The sequence below is a fragment of the Podarcis liolepis genome, assembly GCF_965112155.1.
Source record: "Podarcis liolepis genome assembly, chromosome: 17".
Taxonomy (NCBI): Eukaryota; Metazoa; Chordata; class Lepidosauria; order Squamata; family Lacertidae; genus Podarcis; species Podarcis liolepis.
Window position 1 is genome coordinate 6,680,415 of NC_139571.1, and position 22,822 is coordinate 6,703,236.

The 22,822-nt window shown below is 45.8% G+C and overlaps 1 protein-coding gene across 6 annotated transcripts in view; it reads right to left on the reverse strand.

Moving 5' to 3' along the window:
• Positions 1-22,822, reverse strand: part of TYK2 (tyrosine kinase 2) — a 55,694-nt gene that overhangs the window by 17,540 nt on the left and 15,332 nt on the right. For all 6 annotated transcript variants that reach the window (XM_083482915.1, XM_083482916.1, XM_083482914.1 and 3 more), the window contains exons 4-14: positions 18,386-18,545; positions 17,295-17,458; positions 16,725-17,109; positions 14,300-14,488; positions 12,115-12,272; positions 11,897-12,014; positions 10,430-10,622; positions 8,896-9,002; positions 7,901-8,077; positions 591-678; positions 52-179 (exon numbers count right to left, since the gene is read on the reverse strand). In XM_083482915.1, coding sequence (XP_083339041.1) covers positions 52-179; positions 591-678; positions 7,901-8,077; positions 8,896-9,002; positions 10,430-10,622; positions 11,897-12,014; positions 12,115-12,272; positions 14,300-14,488; positions 16,725-17,109; positions 17,295-17,458; positions 18,386-18,545 — 1,867 coding nt within the window. The remainder of the gene's footprint in view (positions 1-51; positions 180-590; positions 679-7,900; positions 8,078-8,895; positions 9,003-10,429; positions 10,623-11,896; positions 12,015-12,114; positions 12,273-14,299; positions 14,489-16,724; positions 17,110-17,294; positions 17,459-18,385; positions 18,546-22,822) is intronic.

The window sequence follows — 22,822 nt, forward strand, 5'->3', positions numbered from 1 at the left end:
AGATCTGACACTTCCAGAAGGTTGGCTCCAAACCCTTCTAAGGAGACTTACCAAGTAACTCAGGGCACTTGCTAACTGTGCAGCAACAGTAAATTTCCAGCCCACCGTTATCCGCCCTTTGTTTTTCCGCAAGAAGACATCCAGGGGCCCATGCTCAATGTACTCTTCCACCATTATATCTGAAAGCAGGAAAAGGAAGAAATGTGATAATCCAAAAACAGTATAGGTTTAGTATTGCTGCTTCTCAGCAGTGGGTAACATATTGGCTGAAGAACATGAATGGAAATGGGAAAGGGCTATTTTGGTTGCTCTCATAGATCTAAGACAACCACAAAAGGAAGATGAACCACAGGCAACTGTCTTCCAAAGTAATCTGTCAAGACATGATTAAACATGGATAAGTGGGTGGAAGTCTGACAATGTTTCCCCAAATACAAAATGAAACACACGGTATTTCTCAGATAATAAAAAACTGCAGGACCGTAAGAATAAAATAGTGAAACATGCAGGGCAGCTGAGAACACAAGACAATTACATATCAGTGAGCTATACAGGGAGAAGCCATGCAACAGAAAGCAGTTAATACTCACTCTCTAAGCCCCTCACACAAACCCCGTGCACAAAAGCCAAGTGGATGTGGGAGACCTGGCTCATCAGACTTGCTGTTTCAAAGAATGCCTGCAGAGGACAGAAGGGAGCCCATCACACGAGAGCTGTTATCCAAGGAACGCAACTGGGGCACTTCAATCCTAGCACAGGACCAGGATTCCAGCAACTACTGATTGGATTCCCAGCCCAATAACAATTCTACAGCTCTTCTTACCTTTTCCATTGTTGTGCAGTTAATTTTTTATCTGCCATTTGCATTTGCCATCAAGACAAATAAACTTCATAAACAAACATTCTCTAAAAAATAAAGCTAGCTAGAGATCTGTTCTGGTTCAAAATGTATCTTGCATTTACTTTTTTATAATCACACTGCTGTAATTATATTTGTTTTAGCAAAAGGAGGTAGCGATTCTGGAAACAAAAGGGAAAAAATGTAACTAAATAATAAAATAAGTAAAATAAATACTTGTTGCCAGCGCACTGATCATCACATTTGACAAGAACATGTTTTCTCCTAAGAGTTCATTATCTAAATGACTATATAGACAAATTGGAAGATGAACCCATTTGCTCCACTCACCAACCCTCCTGCCATTAACCTGCCATTAACCCCCTAGAGCTTCCCCTTCCCACTCCATACAGACACACTCCATACAAGTAGATAGCTAGGATACCTACTAGCTCCCCTGCTACAGTTTTAAGATGCCTACTCCCTTTCTCTTTCCAATTTGCTTATTAGAAAGGGATGTATGGGGTGTATGGGGAGGGATAGTATCTCTGGTGGGGGACACATTGTGCTCTTTCTGGAGTAGTTTGTCCACCTTTGGTCCCCACCCTACACTTAGTTCTCACCTGTGGCTCCTAGAAGCTGTAAGCATGTGACTGCAGCCACACCCTCGGAACAGCTTTCACTGGCTAACTAAACCAGGTGAGAGTAGCTTATGGGTTTCAAACCCTCAGTGAGTTAGGAACTTCTCCTGAATGCAAAGACAGGCTCCGGTGGATTGAGCGAACAAGAGCAATGTGGATCTAATGGTCAAAAAGATGACAGATGGGGCTTGTCAACCTGGGAAGGTAGCACATCTAGGAGCAGTAAAACTCTACTGACTTGCAGGACATCTTTGGAAGAAGAAAATGCTAAGGAATAAACCCTACTCAATGGGACGTGGGTGGCGCTGTGGATTAAACCACAGAGCCTAGGACTTGCCAATCAGAAGGTCGGCAGTTCGAATCCCCGCCACAGGGTGAGCTGCTGTTGCTCAGTCTCTGTTCCTGCCAACCTAGCAGTTCGAAAGCATGTCAAAGCAGATAAATAGGTACCACTCTGGCGGGAAGGTAAACGGCATTTCCATGTGCTGCTCTGGTTTGCCAGAAGTGGCTTAGTCATGCTGGCCACATGACCCGGAAGCTGTACGCCAGCTCCCTTGGCTAGTAAAGCGAGATGAGTGCCGCAACCCCAGAGTCGGTCACGACTGGACCTAATGGTCAGAAGTCACTTTACCTTTACTTTAAACCCTACTCAAATCCAGAGTGGAGTCCCTAAGACAGTTGGATGGGACCTTCTTTGGCTCCTACTGGGAACTCCTGCAAACAAGCTGGTGCCAAACGCACTGCTCTGCTTTCCTTTAGACCACATCAGTGAGGTTGAAAGGGGAGTCTTGTTGTCTGGCCAGCCCAGGACCCCCCCACACACCGCCAAGGCTTGCACCTTAGGGAGGTGTCAGGGAACTGCCATCGGAGCATCAGGTGGTGGAGGGACTCAGGGAGGAAGAAAGAGACTCAACAGCTGAAGCAGGGACCAGCAGGGGGAGGAGTGGGTCTCTGAGGGAATGCGAGCAGGAGGGAGGGCTCAGGGAAGCTTCCAGCGAGAACAGTGGGGAGGTATCTGAGTCTCCCATAGGGAGACCCACACCTCGCCGGAAACTGTCACGCCGTGAGTCCAGGAGACGCGTTTCCGTTAAGGAGCTCCTTTGCTGGAAACGCTTCCGCAGACAGCCACTGTCGGACACTACTAGTGACTAGAGCAGACATGTCTGAGGAGCTCCGTCACACACGGAGGTTTGTGGGGTCGCACAAACTCTGAGGGAGCACGTTTTTACGCACAAGCAGCTACTCAATCCCTAACAGCTGTCCGACAGTCTCTGTACGCTGCCTGTGCAAGAGAAAGCATCATGAGCGAACCAACCGGAACCGGAGGAGCGGGGGCTGGAGCTGGTCCAAGCTTGGAAGATAGATACCGAGCGTTGGAGGTCCAACTGGCGCTGCAGACGGCGAGGCTGGAGGAGAGAAGGGCTCAGGATGCAGACAAGAAGGGGAGAGCCACTCAGTTCCCCAGAAAGGTACCAGGATTGGTGCAAAAATTTGGGGGGGACCCCAAGGATTACCATGCCTTTAGGACAGAGATGCAATATGCCATTAATGTGCAGTTCGATGAGTTCCCTGATGAGGAATCGCGAGTTGCTTTCGTAATTGGGCATCTTGAGAAAGGGGCGAGAGACTGGGTTCGACCCCTAATGGCAACGCACAATGACATACTAAAGGACACGAGGAAGTTCTTTCGTGCAATGGATATCATGTTTTCCAGCGATATTGAGGAAGGGGCGGTGCGCAGACAGCTAATGGCTTGCAAGCAGGGAAGTCGATCTGTCCGTGAGTACGGGACTGAGTTTACCATGCTGATTCACAGACTGAGTTGGGATTTATCGGCGGCACCCATTCAAATGCTATTTGAAGAAGGTCTTTCTTCGGCGGTGAAAGACGAGCTGTCACGTAGCCCCAGGGCGGAGTCTATGGATCAGCTGACCAAATCTGCGCTGACCATAGGAGCGCGGCAGGAGGCAAGAGCCTTGGAGAGGCGGGAAGGGAGAGGGGAACGTTGGAAGGAGTTCCGCATTCCAGACATTCCTGAGCCAGCTTTCCCGCCGGCAGAGCCGATGGAAATCGGAACAGCGCGCGTGCGCGCATTTTCAAAAACCAGCGAGGGGACTAAGAAGGAGGGAAAGGGCGCCCGGAAATGCTATCTCTGCCAACAGCCAGGCCACTTTGCCAGAGTCTGCCCCCAGAGGAAGGAATGGCAAGGGATGGTGGGAGCTGTTGAGGGGGGAGAACAGGGGGGAACGGAGCAGGTAAAAGCCAACGCCTGGTTGCCACAATCGGGGCACTGCAGCCAGGCCAAAGAGCAGTGAAAGTGCCCGTGCCAGAAGCCCCTCGACCTGCTCTAGTGATTGAAGTGTCGCTAGAGCTGCAAAATGGGCACCCCCTAAAAATAAAGGCGCTATTGGACTCAGGCAGCTCCTGCAATTTTATGAGCAAGGAGTTTGCTGCTGAACACCAGATACAGACTATCCCTTTAAGCAACCCCTTGCAGGTGACCACGATTGATGGCAGGGAGTTGTTGGGAGGAGGAGTCAGCTTGCAGACTGTCCCAATGATAATGAGGGTGGCAAGGCACACAGAACTGATAGCGTTTAATGTGGCCACCCTGGGAGGCGCTCCCATTATTTTGGGAATGAGCTGGCTAGCTCTACATGATCCGCTGGTTGGCTGGCATCAAAGAGTGGTGTCCTTTGGTTCAGCACATTGCTTAGAACACTGCAAAGGGGAAAAGGGTTCAGCAGGGGCCCAAGCCACCCTAGCAGGGACTGAAGTAATGGAGAAGGTGAAGGTACCACCACAGTATGCAGATCTCAGCGACGTGTTCAGCGAGAAGGAAGCTGACCAACTACCACCTCATAGGCCCTTTGATTGCCAGATCAATTTACTCCCTGGAGCACAGCTTCCCGTGGGCAAGTTGTATGCCATGTCAGACAGAGAAATGCAGGAGTTGCGAGGGTTTATTGACAAGAACCTGAAGAGAGGCTTCATCAGAGAGTCCAAAGCAGCAGGGGGTAGCCCAGTGTTTTTTGTGGACAAAAAAAACGCGGACAAGCCGAGACTTGTATGTGATTTTAGGAGGTTAAATGCAGTGACTGAACCGGTGGCTTTCCCTATGCCCAGGATTGATGATATTTTGACCAGGGTGAGGAAGGGAAAGATTTTTACAAAGCTGGATCTAAGGGGGGCGTACAACCTGATACGCATAAGGAAAGGGGATGAATGGAAAACCACCATGTTTACCCCTTTGGGGGCATTTGAATACCTCGTTATGCCTTTTGGATTACAAGCCGGCTCAGCGTGTTTTCAATCTTTTATGAACCACGTACTGGGTCCTTTGCTCTACAAGAATTGCGTTGCTTTCCTAGATGATGTGTTGGTGTATTCGGAGAATGAGGAGCAACATGTGAGAGACGTCAGAGAAGTGTTGAGCAGACTGCAAGCCAACAGGCTGTGGGTCAAACTGGAGAAGTGTCGGTTCCATACCAAGGAGGTGGAATTCCTGGGGTACCGCCTGTCAGACAAGGGATTGGCCATGGATCCCGGCAAGGTACAGGCAGTGCTGGAATGGAAAACACCCAAAACCAAGAAGGATGTGCAGAGGTTCCTAGGGTTTGGAAACTTTTATCGTAAGTTCATCCGCAACTTCGCCCATCTGACGGCGCCCATCACTGACTGTCTCAGCAGTAAAAAGAAGTTTGTATGGACGGCGGAGGCGGAGCGAGCGTTTGAGGAGCTGAAAAGGGCCTTCGCCTCTGAAGAACAACTTCTGCATGTGGATTTACGAAAGAAGCTAAGGGTTGAAACAGACGCATCTGACAGAGCCATAGGGGCGGTGCTTCTTCTGCAGCCGGGGAAGGAGGAGTCAGAGTGGCGACCGTGTGCCTTCTTTTCGCGAAAGCTGAACAAATCCGAGAGGAACTACACGGTGTATGACCGAGAACTTCTTGCTATTCATGAGGCGTTCCGGAGATGGAGGCATCTGCTAGTTGGTGCACAACATAAGGTGCAAGTGTGCACGGACCATAAAAATCTAGAGTATTGGAGAACTGCGCGAGTGCTCAACCAAAGGCAGTTGAGATGGGCCCAGGAGTTCTCCAAATTTAACTTTGAGATTTGTTACGTGCCAGGCCCAGAGAATGTTAGGGCGGACGCTCTCTCACGCAAACCTGAATATTTGGAGGGGGAGGGAGCACCCGAAGAAACCCATATCATTCCAGAGGACCGCTGGGTGTGTGGGGCGACTTTGGTGGGGCAAAGGGAATTGGTAGAGGGTACGGTGCAGGATGCATACGCCCAGGACAAACTCAGGGGTCTCAGGAGGGAGGAAGACAAATCCGGTGGTTTTGAGGAGAGAAACGGGGCATTGTATTATAAGGGAGCGTTATATATACCTGAAGGGGAATTGAGGGAGAAGGTACTCAAGCAGCTGCACGATAGCCCCACAGCAGGGCATTTTGGGCAACACAAGACCATGTGGCTGGTTACCAGGGAATTTTGGTGGCCCAAGGTCAGGGAAGATGTGCGGGAGTATGTGAGAGGGTGTGAACAATGCCAAAGAGCCAAGGGGGAGAGGCGGGCGCCGGCTGGTTTATTAGAACCACTGCCCACACCTGAAAGACCGTGGGAAGCAGTGGCAATAGATTTCATGACTGATCTGCCAAGGTCTAGAGGGAAAACAGCCATCATGGTTGTAGTAGACCTGTTAACTAAAATGGCCCACTTTATAGCCTGCTCACATGCGGTCACAGCAGAAGAAACAGCCAAATTGTTTGTAGAGAATGTGTTTCGGTTGCATGGCGCCCCCTTGAGGGTGGTTTCAGACCGAGGGAAACAATTTACTTCCAGGTTCTGGAGGAAGCTCATGAGCTTACTGCATGTAGAGGTTAATTTTTCAACGGCCCGTCATCCAGAAACCAACGGGCAGGCGGAAAGAGCAAATGGGGTTCTCCAACAATATTTGAGGTGTTATGTTAATGACAGAGAGAATGATTGGGTGGAGAAGCTGGCGTTGGCAGAATTTGCCTACAACAATGCAGAGAACGTGTCCACGGGGATGAGCCCCTTTTTGGCTAATCACGGGTGCCATCCCAGAGCCTTCCCAGGGGGGGAGGGGGAGAACTGGAGCGTTCCAGCTGCAGAACAGTTCGTTGAAGAAATGGAAGCGATACATCGCCAGCTCCAACTCAACTTAAACAGGGCTAAGGAGGAATATAAGAGGCAGGCAGACAAAGACCGAAGGGAAGGTGAAAGCATAAGGGTGGGGGACCAGGTGTGGCTGTCAACCCAAGGGTTGCCGTTCAAAGGAGGTTGTAAGAAATTAAGACCCAAAAGGCTGGGTCCGTTTGAAGTCATGCAGCAGGTCAATCCAGTGGCTTTCAGGCTCCGGTTACCGAACCACATGAAGCTGCACCCAGTTTTTCACAGGTCGTTGCTGTCACCGTATAGAGGAGACAGTGAAGGGAGGGTCACTAGGGGACCAGCAATGGAGGAGAAGGAACACAGCTACCATGTAGCGGAGATCCTCGATTCCAGGTGGAAGGGAGATCAAGTAGAGTATTTGGTAATGTGGGAAGGGGAACCGGAGTCGGAAAACACCTGGGTTAGGGCAGAGGATGTCAATGACGAAGTTTTAATAGAGACTTTTCATCAGAGGTTCCCACGTAAACCTCAGCCTGTAGCGAGGTTCCGAAGGGAATACTTTGCTACCACCGACGAGGAAGAGGAGTTGGAGGGGTTCCCAGATTCTGAAGAGGAAGAGGATTCAGCGAGCCAGGACGACGACCGATGGAGGGAATTGTTCGAGACGTCGGAAGATGAGGAAGATTCTTTTCGGGGTTTTAGCCCTTCATCTCCCAGGGGAGAGGAAATGGGAGGGGGTGAGGGGGGCCCTGGAGGGGAGGTGGATGTCAGGGAACTGCCATCGGAGCATCAGGTGGTGGAGGGACTCAGGGAGGAAGAAAGAGACTCAACAGCTGAAGCAGGGACCAGCAGGGGGAGGAGTGGGTCTCTGAGGGAATGCGAGCAGGAGGGAGGGCTCAGGGAAGCTTCCAGCGAGAACAGTGGGGAGGTATCTGAGTCTCCCATAGGGAGACCCACACCTCGCCGGAAACTGTCACGCCGTGAGTCCAGGAGACGCGTTTCCGTTAAGGAGCTCCTTTGCTGGAAACGCTTCCGCAGACAGCCACTGTCGGACACTACTAGTGACTAGAGCAGACATGTCTGAGGAGCTCCGTCACACACGGAGGTTTGTGGGGTCGCACAAACTCTGAGGGAGCACGTTTTTACGCACAAGCAGCTACTCAATCCCTAACAGGAGGTAACTCTGGTGCTACTAATGCAGCGGTTTGATTTCCTCCCCTGCCCAGAGGCATACTCCATTGTCTCTTGAGATAGACAGCTGCCAATAACAACTCACCAGGACAATGTCCCTGTGGCTAGGGTCAAGCACTTTGAGTACTACATGCATCTCACGATTGTTGTTGTTCTGCTCAGTAGAGTAGTATTCTGTCTCATCATCACCATTAGCTGCACCGCATACATGCAGCACTCCATCATAAATGTTGGTGCACGTCCCTTGTCCCAGGTGAGCTCTCTGAAGGAGATTTAAGACATGGATGTGTTATCATCTTCATTTTATTTGTATGCCACCTTTCCTGACATTCAGAAGACATCTGAAGGCAGCCCTGTTCAGGGAAGTTTTTAATATGTGACATTTTAGTGTGTTTTTCATCTTTGTTGGAAGCCACCCAGAGTGGCTGGGGAAACCCAGCCAGATGGGCGGGGTACAAATAATAATAATAAATAAATTATTTCCATAGTTAAGAACATGCTCAAGGCAGCTTACAAGATGGAAAGATTTACAAACATAACAAAAGTAGTCATAAATAATAAATATAACACATCAAAATGTACACAACCAAATTGAACAATTTCCGCATTATACGATCTAAAAACAAAGCTACAAAAATAATATCAATAACAGTAACAACAAAACCCCCCACCAACCCACGTCCAAGACCTATAACCCACCATGGTTTCCTGTGAATCTTTCACTCCAACTAGAACTAAAGACAGGATTCATAGCTCTGTTATATAACAGTAAAACCAATTTCTGTCTTCCAGCAATGCTTGTGAGGCATACAGTGAAGTCAATTTCCACCCCCTGGAAGGCATAAAACTCATACTAGAAGCCATGAGACTAGACACATAAGCAACATCTAAGCAACTTGTCCAATAGGTTCCTAAGCCTTAGTTTGGCATTGCATCAAAATTAGCATACTGCATGGTCAGAAGACTTGGGATTAAAGTTTCTTGCACAAAAAGAGAATGTTAGGTCCTTTCCAGGTTGATACACCTTTATAATCCTAATCCTTCATCCCCCAACAAAAGTCACAAGACAATAGTACTGACCTGGGTGATCTCATTCTTTCGGATCTGATGGAAGCTCAGCTGCGTCAAGTTCAGAATTTGTCGGGTGCTGTCCTTCACTTTTCGTGTGATCAGCAGGTCTGAGATCTCTGTAGGAGAGAGATTAGTCCCAAAGATCAGATCTACAAAAGCACACTAAAAAAAACAAGAACAGAACAGAAAAGCAGACCATTTCTAAGAAAGTATTTCACAACTTTGTTCACAAACAGAAACTTGTATATGGGAGGGTATAATAATCAGTAACTGCATGCTGCAATCCAATGAGAGTTAAGAGGTTTTAATTTAAGGAATTCCCTAAGTGAGTTTAATCAGCATTCCTCCCTGAATACAGCTTCTTTCTGTCAATATCTTGTTGCTAAATTAGCACCTCTTTCAAGACACTGGGCGGAATTTAATGTTCCACTGCAGAAGCAGTGCAGCCTGCCAGATCCCCTCTCTTTCACTGCATGCTGTTCTGGGGGGGTTCTCCTGCCCCCACCCAGAGCCAATTTCAGGAGGTGGGAAGGGGGAGAGGAAGCCCAAGAGCACAAGCAGAAGCCCTGTGTAACCCTGCTGGTGGGATTTCTTAAAGCTCGCCCAAACAGAGTGCCCTGGAAGGGATGGTGCTAAAGTGAAGAACCTGAAAAGCTCAGGTGATTCTTGTTCATGAAATAATAGTTAGTTCACACAACTAACAGAGAGGTTTTACTTCTGGAAAACAACATGGCAAGAAAGAATAGAGGCTATCCTGGATATGTTCTCACACAGTGGCCTGATTCAGACATAAAAACAAGCCTCGGTTTCCTCTCTATACAGAAAATTGTGGTTTATTAAAACCATAGTTAATAAACCATGGTATTAAACTACAGGTTAATCCTAGTTTGATACCCCAGTTTCTTCACTAGCTATAGTTTGTACAAACCAGAGCTTCCTGTATTTGTGTGAAATGAGAAAATGCAATCAAAACATATCAACATGAAACCCTGGCTAGAAGCTTTAGCTATTCTCCTGTTATAGCTGGAGAAGAACACAAGCCCAAGGTTTGTGGCTGCTAGTTCTTTCAATTACAAATGTTGATTTTATACCTAGATCAGGCAAGCGAAGTATATTGGAGGTCCAAGTTTATTCTTAACCTACAGTAAAAAATGCTTATTAGGGATGCTGCTTCCCTTGAGATCCAATAGTACTCTCAGTGTAGATAGTGCTTAATTCTATTTAAGTACCCAGAAACCACCATGTTAATGTGGCCACATACTTCTGTTTAAAATCTGGTCTACATTATCCATGACTGTGGTTTTTAAAAGCTGCAACTTCAGTAGTAATTATGCCTTGGACCAATATCTGAATCCCCTGAACTGCTGGATGTTCAGCAAAATGCTAAACAATTACAAGGTCTTGTGGTAAGAAAAAGGCCCTATGCTGTGTAGCAGATTCACCTCTTCTCTTTCTATACTATATTCATGTAGCCAGATTATCTCTGGGAGAATATCACTAGGTCGCTGTAAAAGGAACAGTATTTACAATTCTTGGCTTATACCTCCTGGCTTTGGGAGAGACCCCCTGCGGAAAATGAAGGTCTCATTTCCAGATCTCAGAGTACAGCCTTTGAGAGCATTCATCAGTTCTTGGACGCTTGGAAACTCTTGCTCCCAGCCTTCTAGCACAAAGGAATTCCCCTTCTTCTGGATTCGGAACTGTCTGTAGCTTGTGGCATCCTGGCTCTGGAAGGACTGTGGCAAACAAGAAGCATGAGAGAGAGTAAGAGCTGGACACTAGCCTACATGCCCAGCCAGCAGCCTTGCTTGAAATATGCAGACCATGGAACACATCTCTCCCCAAATGCCTGTCCCACTCATAGGCATTTCAAACTTTACACACACACCCTATTTGTCCCAATGATCAGAAGTCAGTAGACCACAGGAACATGCTTCTTACTCCTTCAATCTTCATGAAAAGCATGAGCACGGCTGTTTCAGACCAAATCACTTTCTACAAGCACAGCTTCCAGCTGCAAAAGCTGCATCTACCTGATTTCTGGGGATCTCTCCCCGCCACCTCAAGCCCCTTGCTATGAACCCACCCCATTCAGCAGGGTCCCGCGACCTTCTGAGGAGCATTTTTGGTAGGCTGCACTGGGGAGGAGGCAGTCACAAAAGTCAGCTACACCTGTTACATGTGCTTAACTCTGAATCAAACCCAATCTATTTTTAATGGTTTTCAGTTTGCCTTATATCAAATATAATAATGTACAGATTGTATTATAACAAAGTACTACAATTTGTTAAAAGAACTGCTTGTTCAATAGCATTAATGATCTTAAGAGTTCATTAAAAGTGCTAACTGAGGTTTGCAAATAACAACTCTGGTGTTTGCCTGCAGTAAATAAGAATGGTCCCCAGAATGTTACAGAGTTTCCCAACAACAACCTCCAAACCTTTTTGGAAACAAGTGACTAACATATTTATATTGTGGGAAACTAGAGTCAGCAATCTTAGTTGACTTATTAATGCAACCATAAAGCGAACTCTGTGAATCAATGCAGACTTCACACAAAACCAATCTGAGCAACCATGGCTTACAGCTGCTTATCAGCTTTCATTTTTCATCTGCTCAATTCCACTTTATGGACATACAGCAGACACAAGAACCTCAGGTCCTGTTTCCCCAGTGGCTTTCCACTATCTTTATTTCTTTGTATGAAATTGGCTGGACAATATACTGCCAGTAGCCTAGCACAGATTGATCACCCTGCTCAGAATCAAGAGCTACGTGCTCATACTTGGAAAAGGCTCATTCACAAAGCGTCAAGGACAAGGGCTGTATTCAACAAAATAAATGTGCAAGTGAAACAACCTCCTTGCCTGCTCTGTATCCAGATCTGCTCTTGAGGGTTGAGAGAAAACTCAGAAACTATTTAAGGGGTGCACAGGGGTCGGGGGGGGGGAGTTGCTTGACACAACCCTATAGAATTAAAACAGGCCACAACCACTCCCACAAATCTCACCTGGCCTTTCCTCAATACCGACAAGATCAATCTATTATAATCAAGGACGCTCCAGCGAAGGACGTACAGGCCATCCTCCTGTTCTTCTCGCTTCAGTTTAGCCATAATAAATTCTTCACTAGGAAAAGAAAACATTTTAGACATGGCCTGTGGAGACCCCTGTCCCAAACTAAGTTTTGGGAAGAAAATGTTGAATGGCTTAAGCAGAGATCACTTACTGCATGGGTCCGTGGATACCATTCTGAATGCTCATTACCAACCGTGGCGGGGCTACTTCATGGCACAGGTAATGGTTAGAGTCAGCTGTCAATCTGAAATAACCATCCACCAGTGAAATCAAGGAGAGGGCAGCTTCGTAGGATGAAAGAGTCAGATCCTAGATAGAAATTTTTTTGAAAGCACAGTCGTTAAGCATTAGTCCTGGGCCACAATGCTGGGCTGAAGGCCCTTGGGAAGCTACAGTGCTTTAAGCCAGTGTTTTCCAGGCTGTTTTTTCCATGTACCACCTGAAAATTGCTGATGGTCTTGAAAGACCACTTAATGATTTTACTGCCTGCTGTAGCAATAGCAATGTGCTGTGCTGGATGGTTTTTAAATTTTATTTCTATTTTCTTCTTCTTCTTCTTATAAATTGCATTCCATAGAATGCACTGACTGGCAAGCAGCTCTCTAGGTTGTCCGACAAGTGTCTCCACCAATCCTTCCTGGAGTTGCTGGACACTGAACCTGGGACCTTCTACATGCAAAGAAGGTGCTCTACAACGGAACAGAGCTAATCAACCTACCCAGCTGAACTTGTTGTTTCTAAAAGGGTCTCTAAAAGCTGCAGATCAGCCATACAAGGCAACACGGAACAGACCCATCCATCACATGTAAGGGTGGTGGGCCCATTCTGATAACCCGCCCTCAGAAACTGATGCAACAAATTATGTTCCTGAATGCTCTGGGGAATTTTCCATTGGAGAAAGATGGCAATCCTATGAGATTGCCTTATGCCATATGTGCCTACTCAGCCACTCTGATCTGTGTTTTGGCACTGTTTCAGGTACCACATCATACCTGCTTCACATTTGTAGGTACTTGATCTTTTCGTGTGGCAGCACCTATACTTTGGAACTAACTCCCTGCCTATTGCTATAAGGCAGGTGCCTTCACTGTACTTTTTTTGGCATTTGCAAGTTTAGAAAGTTGCTGTGTGTTTTAATCTGGTTTTAGACTATTATTGTTGTAACTTTTCAAAAGTATTAAATTATTGCTAATTTTTATTTATGGTAATTTTATTGTTTTGTCTTACAGTGGTACCTTGGTTCTCGAACGGCTTGGCTCCTGAACAAATCGGCTACCAAAAGCCGCAAACCTGGAAGTGAGTGTTCTCGTTTGTGAACATTTTCCGGAAGTCGTACACCCGATGCAGCTTCCGCAGCATCCGTTGAGTGCAGGAAGCTCCTGCAGCCAATTGGAAGCTGCACCTTGGTTTTTGAACAGTTCCGGGAGTCGAATGGACTCCCGGAACAGATTAAGTTTGACAACCAAGGTACCATTGTAAATTACTTTGAATTTTTTTTTACAATCAAGTAGTGTATAATTTTTATGAATAAATATACTGTTGTGACACCAGGACATGGGGAAAGCGAACCAAATTGTGCATATCCCTAACGTCTAGTTCTAGCCTAGCAGCCCAGAGTATGCACCTTTGAGATTCCATATGCACAGAATTTGTACTCTGATCTCATAGTGGCCAACCAGATGTCTATGGGAAGCTCACAAACAGGACATGAGCACAAAACACTCTCTACACGTGATTCCCAGCCACTGATATTTAGAAACATACTGGGGGTATAACATAACCACTGTGGCTTGTAGTCACTGACAGCCTTATCCGCCAAGAATCTGTCTGATCCTCTTTATGCACTGCATGAAGAACTATTTTCATCTGTCCTCAATCTTCCAACATTTAGCTTCATTCGATGTCCCTGAGTTCTAGTGCTATGAGGGAGGGAGAAAAATTTCTCCTTATCTGCTTTTTTCATACCTTGATCATTTTCATTGCCCTTTTCTGAACCTTTTTCAACTCGGACCTATCCCTTTCGAGGTGAGGCAACCAGAACTTTACACAATATTACAAGTGAAGTTGCACCACAGATTTGTATAAAAGCATCATGATATTGCAAGTTTTATTTTTCAATCCCTTTCCTAACAACCCTAGTAGAGTGGAATTTGCCTTTTCCATGGCTGCTACACTGTAATGGAATTTGCCTTTCCCATGGCTGCTACACACTGAATTGGCATAATTCAGCTACCTGCTGTGACCTGAAGGCCTCGTTCTTGGTCAGTCACCAACAGTTCACAGAAGTAATTGTAAATGAATCGAGGTGAGTAGCAGAGGGACACATTCCCACCTACCAGGCACTTATTGTCTTGACGGTGGATGCTGACTCTGCAGTCTTTGATAACAATGTGTGTGATCTCCTGGAAGTCACAGAAGTGTACCCATTTGGATTCGCGTCGTTCCATTGGCTGGTAAGGCTGCTTGTGGTCTTTAGTCCTGGCCTTCTTTCCCAAATAACCTCTATGGGCATGGCTTTCCAATCTCTACAAAAGAAAGACAGAGCTAAGAGCCCAAGCTCCAGGACCGTCTCATCAATATGCACACCAGCACTGCAGCCTGGCTGTGGCAAGAGCAAGCCTGGATCCTTTGCCCCACCAACCAACATACAGGTAGCTGTGTCTACACTCCAAAGGCAGTTTCAGGGTTGAAAGAGGGAGAAAAACAAATTATCCCACTAATGAGCTTTGAGGATTTTAGGGCACTAGGTCATGCTATACACATAAGTGAACATGCAAGGTTTGGCTGATGTCAGGGACTGGGCTAGAAGAGGAGGGGCGGAGACTGCCTGCCCAAGAGGCTGCCAGGGAAAGTACAGGAGAGGACAGTTTGGACTCAGGTTTATGGTGGTGGGAAACAGGACACACACCCCCAGAGGAGGACTGGGAAATACTGGAAGCTGGGAGTCAGGAGGGCGAGGAACAGGAGGAAACACACAGAAGTTCAGCCCTGAGCAAGGACAGAATAGCTTGTCCCTTGACAGCCTCCCAGACCCACTGTTCACCTCTAAAACAAGACTATTACTCCACATAACAGAACAGAAAACCAGGCAGAAACAAAGAGGGTCCCTTGAGGTCTGAGGCATAGAAAATAGACAGGATGGGAGGAACTAGCCACTTTGGGCAACAGCTCATGATGCGGGAGTATACTTTATGAATCTTGGTGTGTTTCTGTGTTGACACTAATAAAAGAGCTGCTAGCTGAAGTGAGCTGTGTACCTTGTTTCTCTCTGCTCTTTGCCAAATGTGCTTGCTGCTGGCTCCCGTGACAGTTGACCAGCATTTTCCAGAAGCTGAATATTTCCCAGCCTCTGAATCTTTTGGGCTGCTGTTAAAGTTCTACTGCTGAGAAGCAGCATGCACATAGCTAGGTGGATAGTTTGGAGAGTGAGGATGTCCAGAATAGCAACAGTGGCATAATACCCATGAAGGAATTCATTCCCCCCCCCCATTTTATGCTGCTGTTTTTGCTGTAATATAGTTGAGGTGGTATCCAACAGAGTACTTTCACTAACGCAAGGACTTCTGGCTACACAACAGAACTGTGCAAGGAGAAACTCAATTGCGCAAGCTGAAATCCTTGCACTGGTGGAAATACTTTGTTGGATACCACCCTGAGTTTCTGATTTAGAGATGTTTCTGGCAGGAGGTTCAAGTTCCCAAGAAGCAGTTTCTGTGGCTACAAACTAGTGTGGCTTACCTTGGGTCATTGGGAGCACATTTGCCAGTGCTCCATAATCTCCATCAATTCTGTAGTGACTTTAAAACTCAGTTAATGGTGCCAGAGCCCTAAACGACTCAGGTCCAGCATACTTAAGGAACTTGCCTCTACAATTACCACATCTAAGATGTACCTGACATGACTTTGGTATCAACAGTGTAAAGACCCACAGAATGGCATGCACTGCAGTGGCATTGAGTGGAATTTTTTATTGCTACTAAGACACACTCTTCACTTTTCTGAAAAACTTGCTCTTCAAAGTGTGTCTCCGAAGGCTGAGTCAGCTTGAAGACTGAAGCTTCTGGCTGCTATCCAATCAGAGGCAACTAGTCAACTAGCCTACTTATTTTCAACTATTTGGTCAACCAAATAGTGCACTTGTTCACCACTGGTGAGCACGTATTTTAGGTCAGAGATCAAAAGTTCAGCCCAAGGTCCTCAGGTTTCTTTTGAAGTGCCTCTGAAGTGAAACACATGTCAGGATGAGATGGCTAGAGTGATGGCAGGAATAACAGCCACAATGTGCAGCTTTGCACCCTGCAAATTGCTTCTCGAAAGGGACAAATTAGTCAAGACAAACTCAAAATGTGCAAAACCCTTCTAAACTTAAGTTTCACATCTACATCATCATGGTTAGGGTTTACTAACCATGTCAGGTTCAGTTTATTCAGACTTATATTTTGAACCAGTAACCTGATTCCCAACCCCCATCTTTTTGTGCATCTTGTTCTAGTACAGAAAATATATAACTGTAATTCAGCTTGGGTTGACCCGACTTCCTGACTTAACTATTGGTAACTTGGGCTTTTCATTAACTGATTATTACTTGCCCTGATCCCCTGAGAAGTGAGCTAAAATCCAGAGCAAAATTAATGTATTGTGCCAAATAAAGTTAAGTACTCAACATGGCTTTCCAATCCAGGAAGTGGAGTCCCAGTGCCCAGGGATGGAGAGCTTGTTACTGATGACAATAGTTGGTGATGAACTCACAAGTGAACATACCTCAGCAGAGATGGGACGCCACTGAATGCCATCTGTGCCCGTGACCAGAACCTCATGTGTGGCAAGCCTGTCACTGGGAGGAGGGGAATGGAAGTTCTCCAGATGTGTGTGCCCACCATTGATGTAAAGTGGCACCTTCTCACCCTCTGAAACAGTTTCCAGTGAGAGGACCATGAAGAACTCACTCCCAAAACGTGGGGCCAGGTTCTCCAAGGTCACGAGGTACTTATACATGATGTCCTGTTCCGTCAGCTTGCCAGAGCTCATTGTATGTCGCTGGAAACGTTGCAAGAACTTCTTAAAAAAATTCCTCATGCGGAATTTAGTCAGGTAATTGTTTTGCTGAATCTGCCGACAAAAAGAACGGGGGATGCATTCCTTGAAGCTGCAAGAGAAACAAACACAGTAAGCGGGACGACCACCCCATGTGTATCAATGCCACACTTCAAGTGAAGATATGGGGGGGGGGGGGAGAACATACCAACAACCCTCTGCAAAGCAGTTTGGGATTACTGGATTGGGAAGCACTCCATAAACACAACTACTTGTCCCATCCCCACAATAATTCACCTGGTTCTCTCTGTCACTTCTTCAAGGGAGATGCCTCTCTTAAGTGCAATGTGACACAGGTGGAGGACAGCCATCCCCAGGCTGTCATTTTTAAACTGGTGAATCTCCTGCTCAGTGTGTAGGTCTTTTAGAGAGGCAATGTCGTTAATGAAGTCATATTTCCCCTGGGAAGAAAAAGATCAAAAATTATGGAGGTACATTCCCAAGCTAACAGGTCCCAAATCAGTCTCTCCTTTGGCTCTTCAAGTTGAGCTACTGGAGATCTGAACTCAAATGATGTCAGGGATCCAACCTGCAGTCTCATGTAGGCAACACTACTAGCAGTTGTGTAAAAAGGAGGGAAATAAACTTTTCCATCTTATCTCATCCAGTTCTTCCAAAATTTAGGGCTTGACTGCACACCATATATGAGGTGGAATCAGGCTGCCTAATAACTATGAGAAAGGGGTTTCTCCTTCCTTGGTGGAATGTGGCTCATTTGGCTGGCTTGCACCTCTCTGAAGACAGATCTAGAATATAAGAATTGACTATCTGCATCACATTTCCTCAAAGGGAGGGGGAAAGCTGAGAAGTCTACTAATCTTCCCACCCCCGCATGCCCCATTTCATCACTTCCCTTGTGCTGGCTTAGAGTCTGTTGATGTCACCAGTAACCTCAACAGCTTTTATCCACTCCTGCTTCCTTACTTAATTTTTTTGTGTAAGTAATTTCATCCTCCTGGATTGATATTTACCCCCTAAGCTATTTGACAGATACTTAGGCTCCAAGTGCCTGACATATAGAGTTATTTCTTCTGTGTGCGCTTCACTATGGTGTACCTCTTCCCTGGCCAAGGCATGCTGCAGTCTGGATTGCACAGGCTGGTCAGGGGAGATGGATGAAACAGCTGTATAGCATGGAGTTGGCCTTTATGGCTTTGAAAGTGCAACTGAAGAGATATTGAAGTTTGCCAGATGAAGCCATGGAATCCCAACAAAACTTAATTTTAAGGAAGAAGGATGGAAACCTCTTTGGACAGTCCAGAGAGGGTGGGATGGCAGATACATAACAGGCTTAATCTGAACAGAACAATGTCAACAAAGCTTCATACTTGCTCAAAGAGATACTCAAATGATGGTTTATCCAGCAGGGCACTGCCCTGCTCGCCCCTTGATTGCTGTGACTTGTCCTCAGAGTCACTTGTGCGATGGGGGCTGCGACAGACAGCTGGCTCCTTCTCATTTGTCCCATGCCAGTTTCGGAAATAATACCTGAGAGAGAGAGAGAGAGAGAGAGAGAGAGAGAGAGAGAATATGCACATCTTACTTGGTGTATGAGAGGCATGAATGATTAAACTTTGCCCAGGCAAGGTGCATATTCCTCAAGGAACGCAGGGCCTAGGTCAGACAGGTGCTCTTCTACTTCTTCCAACTCTAATCTATGGCACCTATGCCTTGTACCTTCTCACCCTCACAGAAGCTTAAAAAGGTAAAGGTAAAGGGGACCCCTGACCATTAGGTCCAGTCGTGGCCGACTCTGGGGTTGCGGCACTCATCTCGCTTTATTGGCCGAGGGAGCCGGCGTACAGCTTCCAGGTCATGTGGCCAGCATGACTAAGCCGCTTCTGGCGAACCAGAGCAGCGCACGGAAACGCCGTTTACCTTCCCACTGGAGCGGTACCTATTTATCTACTTGCACTTTGACGTGCTTTCGAACTGCTAGGTTGGCAGGAGCAGGGACCGAGCAACGGGAGCTCACCCCGTCACGGGGATTCGAACTGCCAACCTTCTGATTGGCAAGTCCTAGGCTCTGTGGTTTAACCCGCGTCCCCTCACAGAAGCTTACTAGCTCACAATTTGTTAGGCCACTTTTCCATCCAGGCTATTTGAGATTAAGTGGCTTGAAATGTGTGGAAGGGAGTCGAACTCTTTCCAAGCGCTTCTCTGTCTGATTACGTGGAGGAAATGAGTCACTCAACCTGTTCACCAGTGGTAAGCCCACTTTTGAATTTTTCTTACACGTTCCATGGCAAGAAAACTATTAGAACAATGGTTCTAGACAGAAGTCCCATAGTTCAGTGAGAAAATAGTAATCAGTGCAAACCAGGAAACCATCTGTACAGGTCACAGCACATAACACAGTTCAACTGTAAATATTTTAAACTTAACAAAAAAAAATGTTTGTGGCACATTAAGTACACATTTATTATGGCATAAGCTTTTGTGAGTTCCAGTCCACTTCTTCAGATGCATGAATTAATCTGAGGAAATAGACCGCAACCAACGAACACTTATGCCACAATAAATTTGCTAGTCTTTAAGAAACAACAAGACTAACACAGCTACCCCCTCTACAGTGTTAGAAACTAGGCTAAAAAGCTAGGAGCCATATGGCTCCTGGGGCCTGGGTTGTGGGTGCCAAAACAGAACGTCTAGTGGCCACTGGGGGAATTGGAAACACTTTTTATTATTTTGATAAGCATGAATTAATACGCAATTCACATAAGTGACACATTGTTAATATCACATTTTTAGCAGAAATTATTAATACATGTTTAATTTGGTGTTTACAATAAAAATATTGGTACCATACTTCAGTTTTCAAAACACTCTACTATTTATTGTTAAACTCCTTAACATATTGTCTATCCTTAACATATACTTCAAGGCTTCAAAGCACATAAATTTCAGTAAAACTTGAGTGTCAGCCCAGCACAAAAAAAAGCACCCAGACTTTTTGAGGTGCTCACAAATGGAGAAACTTTAGGCACAAAATGCTCCTGGCACGTGATAATTTCGAACCCTGCCCCTCTAGAAATTCTAACTTACTGAACTTACTATAATCTTGTGGCAGCTGGTTTACCAGAGTGATAAAAAAACAGGACTCAGCCTAGCCATGAAATCACTGGGCAACTTTTGGCAAACCACTGTGACTTAATTAGCAGTATACAGATAATACTGGCCCACCTGACATAGCTGATGCAACGATTGCTGATAGCATGCCTGCAAAGTGTTTTCAACACTTAATAACAGTGCTGGATAAATGCTAGCTACAATTGCTAAAGCAATTCTTTATTGTGTATGTTTTAGAGACAAACAATATCAAGGTTCTTCTGGGATACTTCAGCTGGCAGTGAAAATCTGTTTTGTAAACAAGTATGATAAAAACTATCCTTACTTTAACAAAATTCATATACCATGTGATTGCAATAAAACCTCAAGCGGTTTGTAAGAATTAAAATCATTAATAAATACAGTTAAAGCCAATTAAAAACAGTTAAAATCCTAGCAGTAGATGCAAGTAAAATTGTACATGAACTATGAAGCTATTTAGACACTTTTCCTAGTGATTAACTAAGGCCACCTAACTAGGCTGACTTAAGCGTTAAAACAAAGATGCTGCCTGTAGATGTATGTGCAAGCAAATTTCGTTCAGGAAAGACAGTACATACGCTTATATGTACAGTGGTGCCTCGCAAGACGAAATTAATTCGTTCCGCAAGTTTTGTCGTCTTGCGATTTTTTCCGTCTTGCGAAGCACGGTGTCGGAAAAGTTTTGGAAAAGCTTCAAAAATCACCAAAGTCTTCAAAAACCTCAAAAAAGGCTACCACACCGCGTGCTATGAGTTGCTCCTCGAAGTCAAGTCGCAACTGTATTAACGGTGTTAAGAAAAAGGAAACAAACTTGCAAGACGTTTCCGTCTTGCGAAGCAAGCCCATAGGGAAAATCGTCTTGCGAAGCAGCTCAGAAAACAAAAAACCCTTTCGTCTTGCGAGTTTTCCGTCTTGCGAGGCATTCGTCTTGCGAGGTACCACTGTATATATATTACGCCAATAAAGGCTGAATATATGAATGAGTATGAGCGTGTGTGTGTCTGTGACTTCATGAAATTGATTCCAGGGTAGTAAAGAAGTGGAATTTATTCACCAGACAGGAAAACCGCTAAGTTTCAAGATAAATGAACTTGCTAGGGTAAATTAGATTGAAACAAGCTTATAATACTGATAAGCATGGCTATATCTCCTGAAAAGGTTCTGTCAAAAGGTAATACTGCTCCAATGTGAAAACAGTGTGCTCTGGTTCTAGTCATCTGGTTCATTCTATTCACCACACACAAGCTAAACTAAAGCCCAAGCTCAGCTCAGCATTCGCAGAAGCTGAACGATGTTCTCTTCCTTGATGTACTAGGCCCCCTGACCACTTCCTTCCCACCCACTTCCTTCTCAGATCACAGTTGCACACACGCAAATCTGCCTGAAGGATCTACAACAGTTTGTACCAAAATACACACAGCAAATAGACCTAGATCACAATCCTAGATGCACTTACTAGAAAGCAAGTCTCATAATAATAATAATAATAATAATAATAATAATAATAATAATAATTTATTATTTATACCCCGCCCATCTGGCTGGGCCTCCCCAGCCATTCTGGGCGGCTTCCGAAAGAATATTAAAATACTATAATACATCAAACATTAAAAGCTTCCCGAAACAGGGCTGCCTTCAGATGTCTTCTAAAAGCCTGGTAGTTGTTGTTCTCTTTGACATCTGGTGGGAGGGTGTTCCACAGGGAAGGCGCCACTACCAAGAAGGCCCTCTGCCTGGTTCCCTGTAACTTGGCTTCTCGCAGTGAGGGAACCGCCAGAAGGCTCTCGGTGCTGGACCTCAGTGTCCGGGTAGAACGATGGGGGTGGAGACGCTCCTTCAGATATACTGGACCAAGGCACTAAACTTAGAGGGACCTACTTCTGAGTAAATATGCTTAGGACTGCACAGTTAAGGAGTCTGAGAAAGAAAGAATACCTGACTAGTGATGGAAGCTGGTTCACTGGGGGGCAAGCAGGGCCCTGCTAAACCAAGCCCAGTCTTCCTTCAGTCAGCCCCCACCTGCCTGCTTTCTTACTGCCAGCTCCCTCTTTAGTCTCAGTTATTACCCTTGTAGAACTCAGCAGGGAGGATGGGGACAAAACTAGAATTGGCCCCTTCTGTCATTTGCTCTGGTGTCACCCTACCAGTTCCAATGGGCACCAGTCACTATTGCCTACTAAGGTTACTTTTCTAAAAGTGTATATGATGCCCCAAGGAGCATCAACATTCCAGATACATATGAAAATTAGATTTGGGGAAGTGTTGAAATGAGGCCAGGCTGAGACCTCTCCCTCTACTTTCAAACACCCCAGTATTGTGGTACAGCAGACAGGATGCTCTTTTTATACTAGCACATGCTCTCTGGCAGAAACAACCAGCTCTTTTAAATTATGTAGCCAAACCACACTGACCATGACACAGATTCACCTAACTTGAGGGAGGAAGTATGCTGAGGCGGGGGGGGAAAATTAATTTTGACACCAACAGCAATGGCGCATGTGTTTTCCCATTATTAAATCAATGTATTATGTCCTGTGCCATTATTCTACTCTGAATTCAAAGTGGAAGACACTACTACGGTCAAATGTGGACATACTTAATGATTCCAGAACAAGGGCAAACTTATGAATGCAGGATGTATTGCATTCATGCCTTGCCATTCAACATGCCCAAAG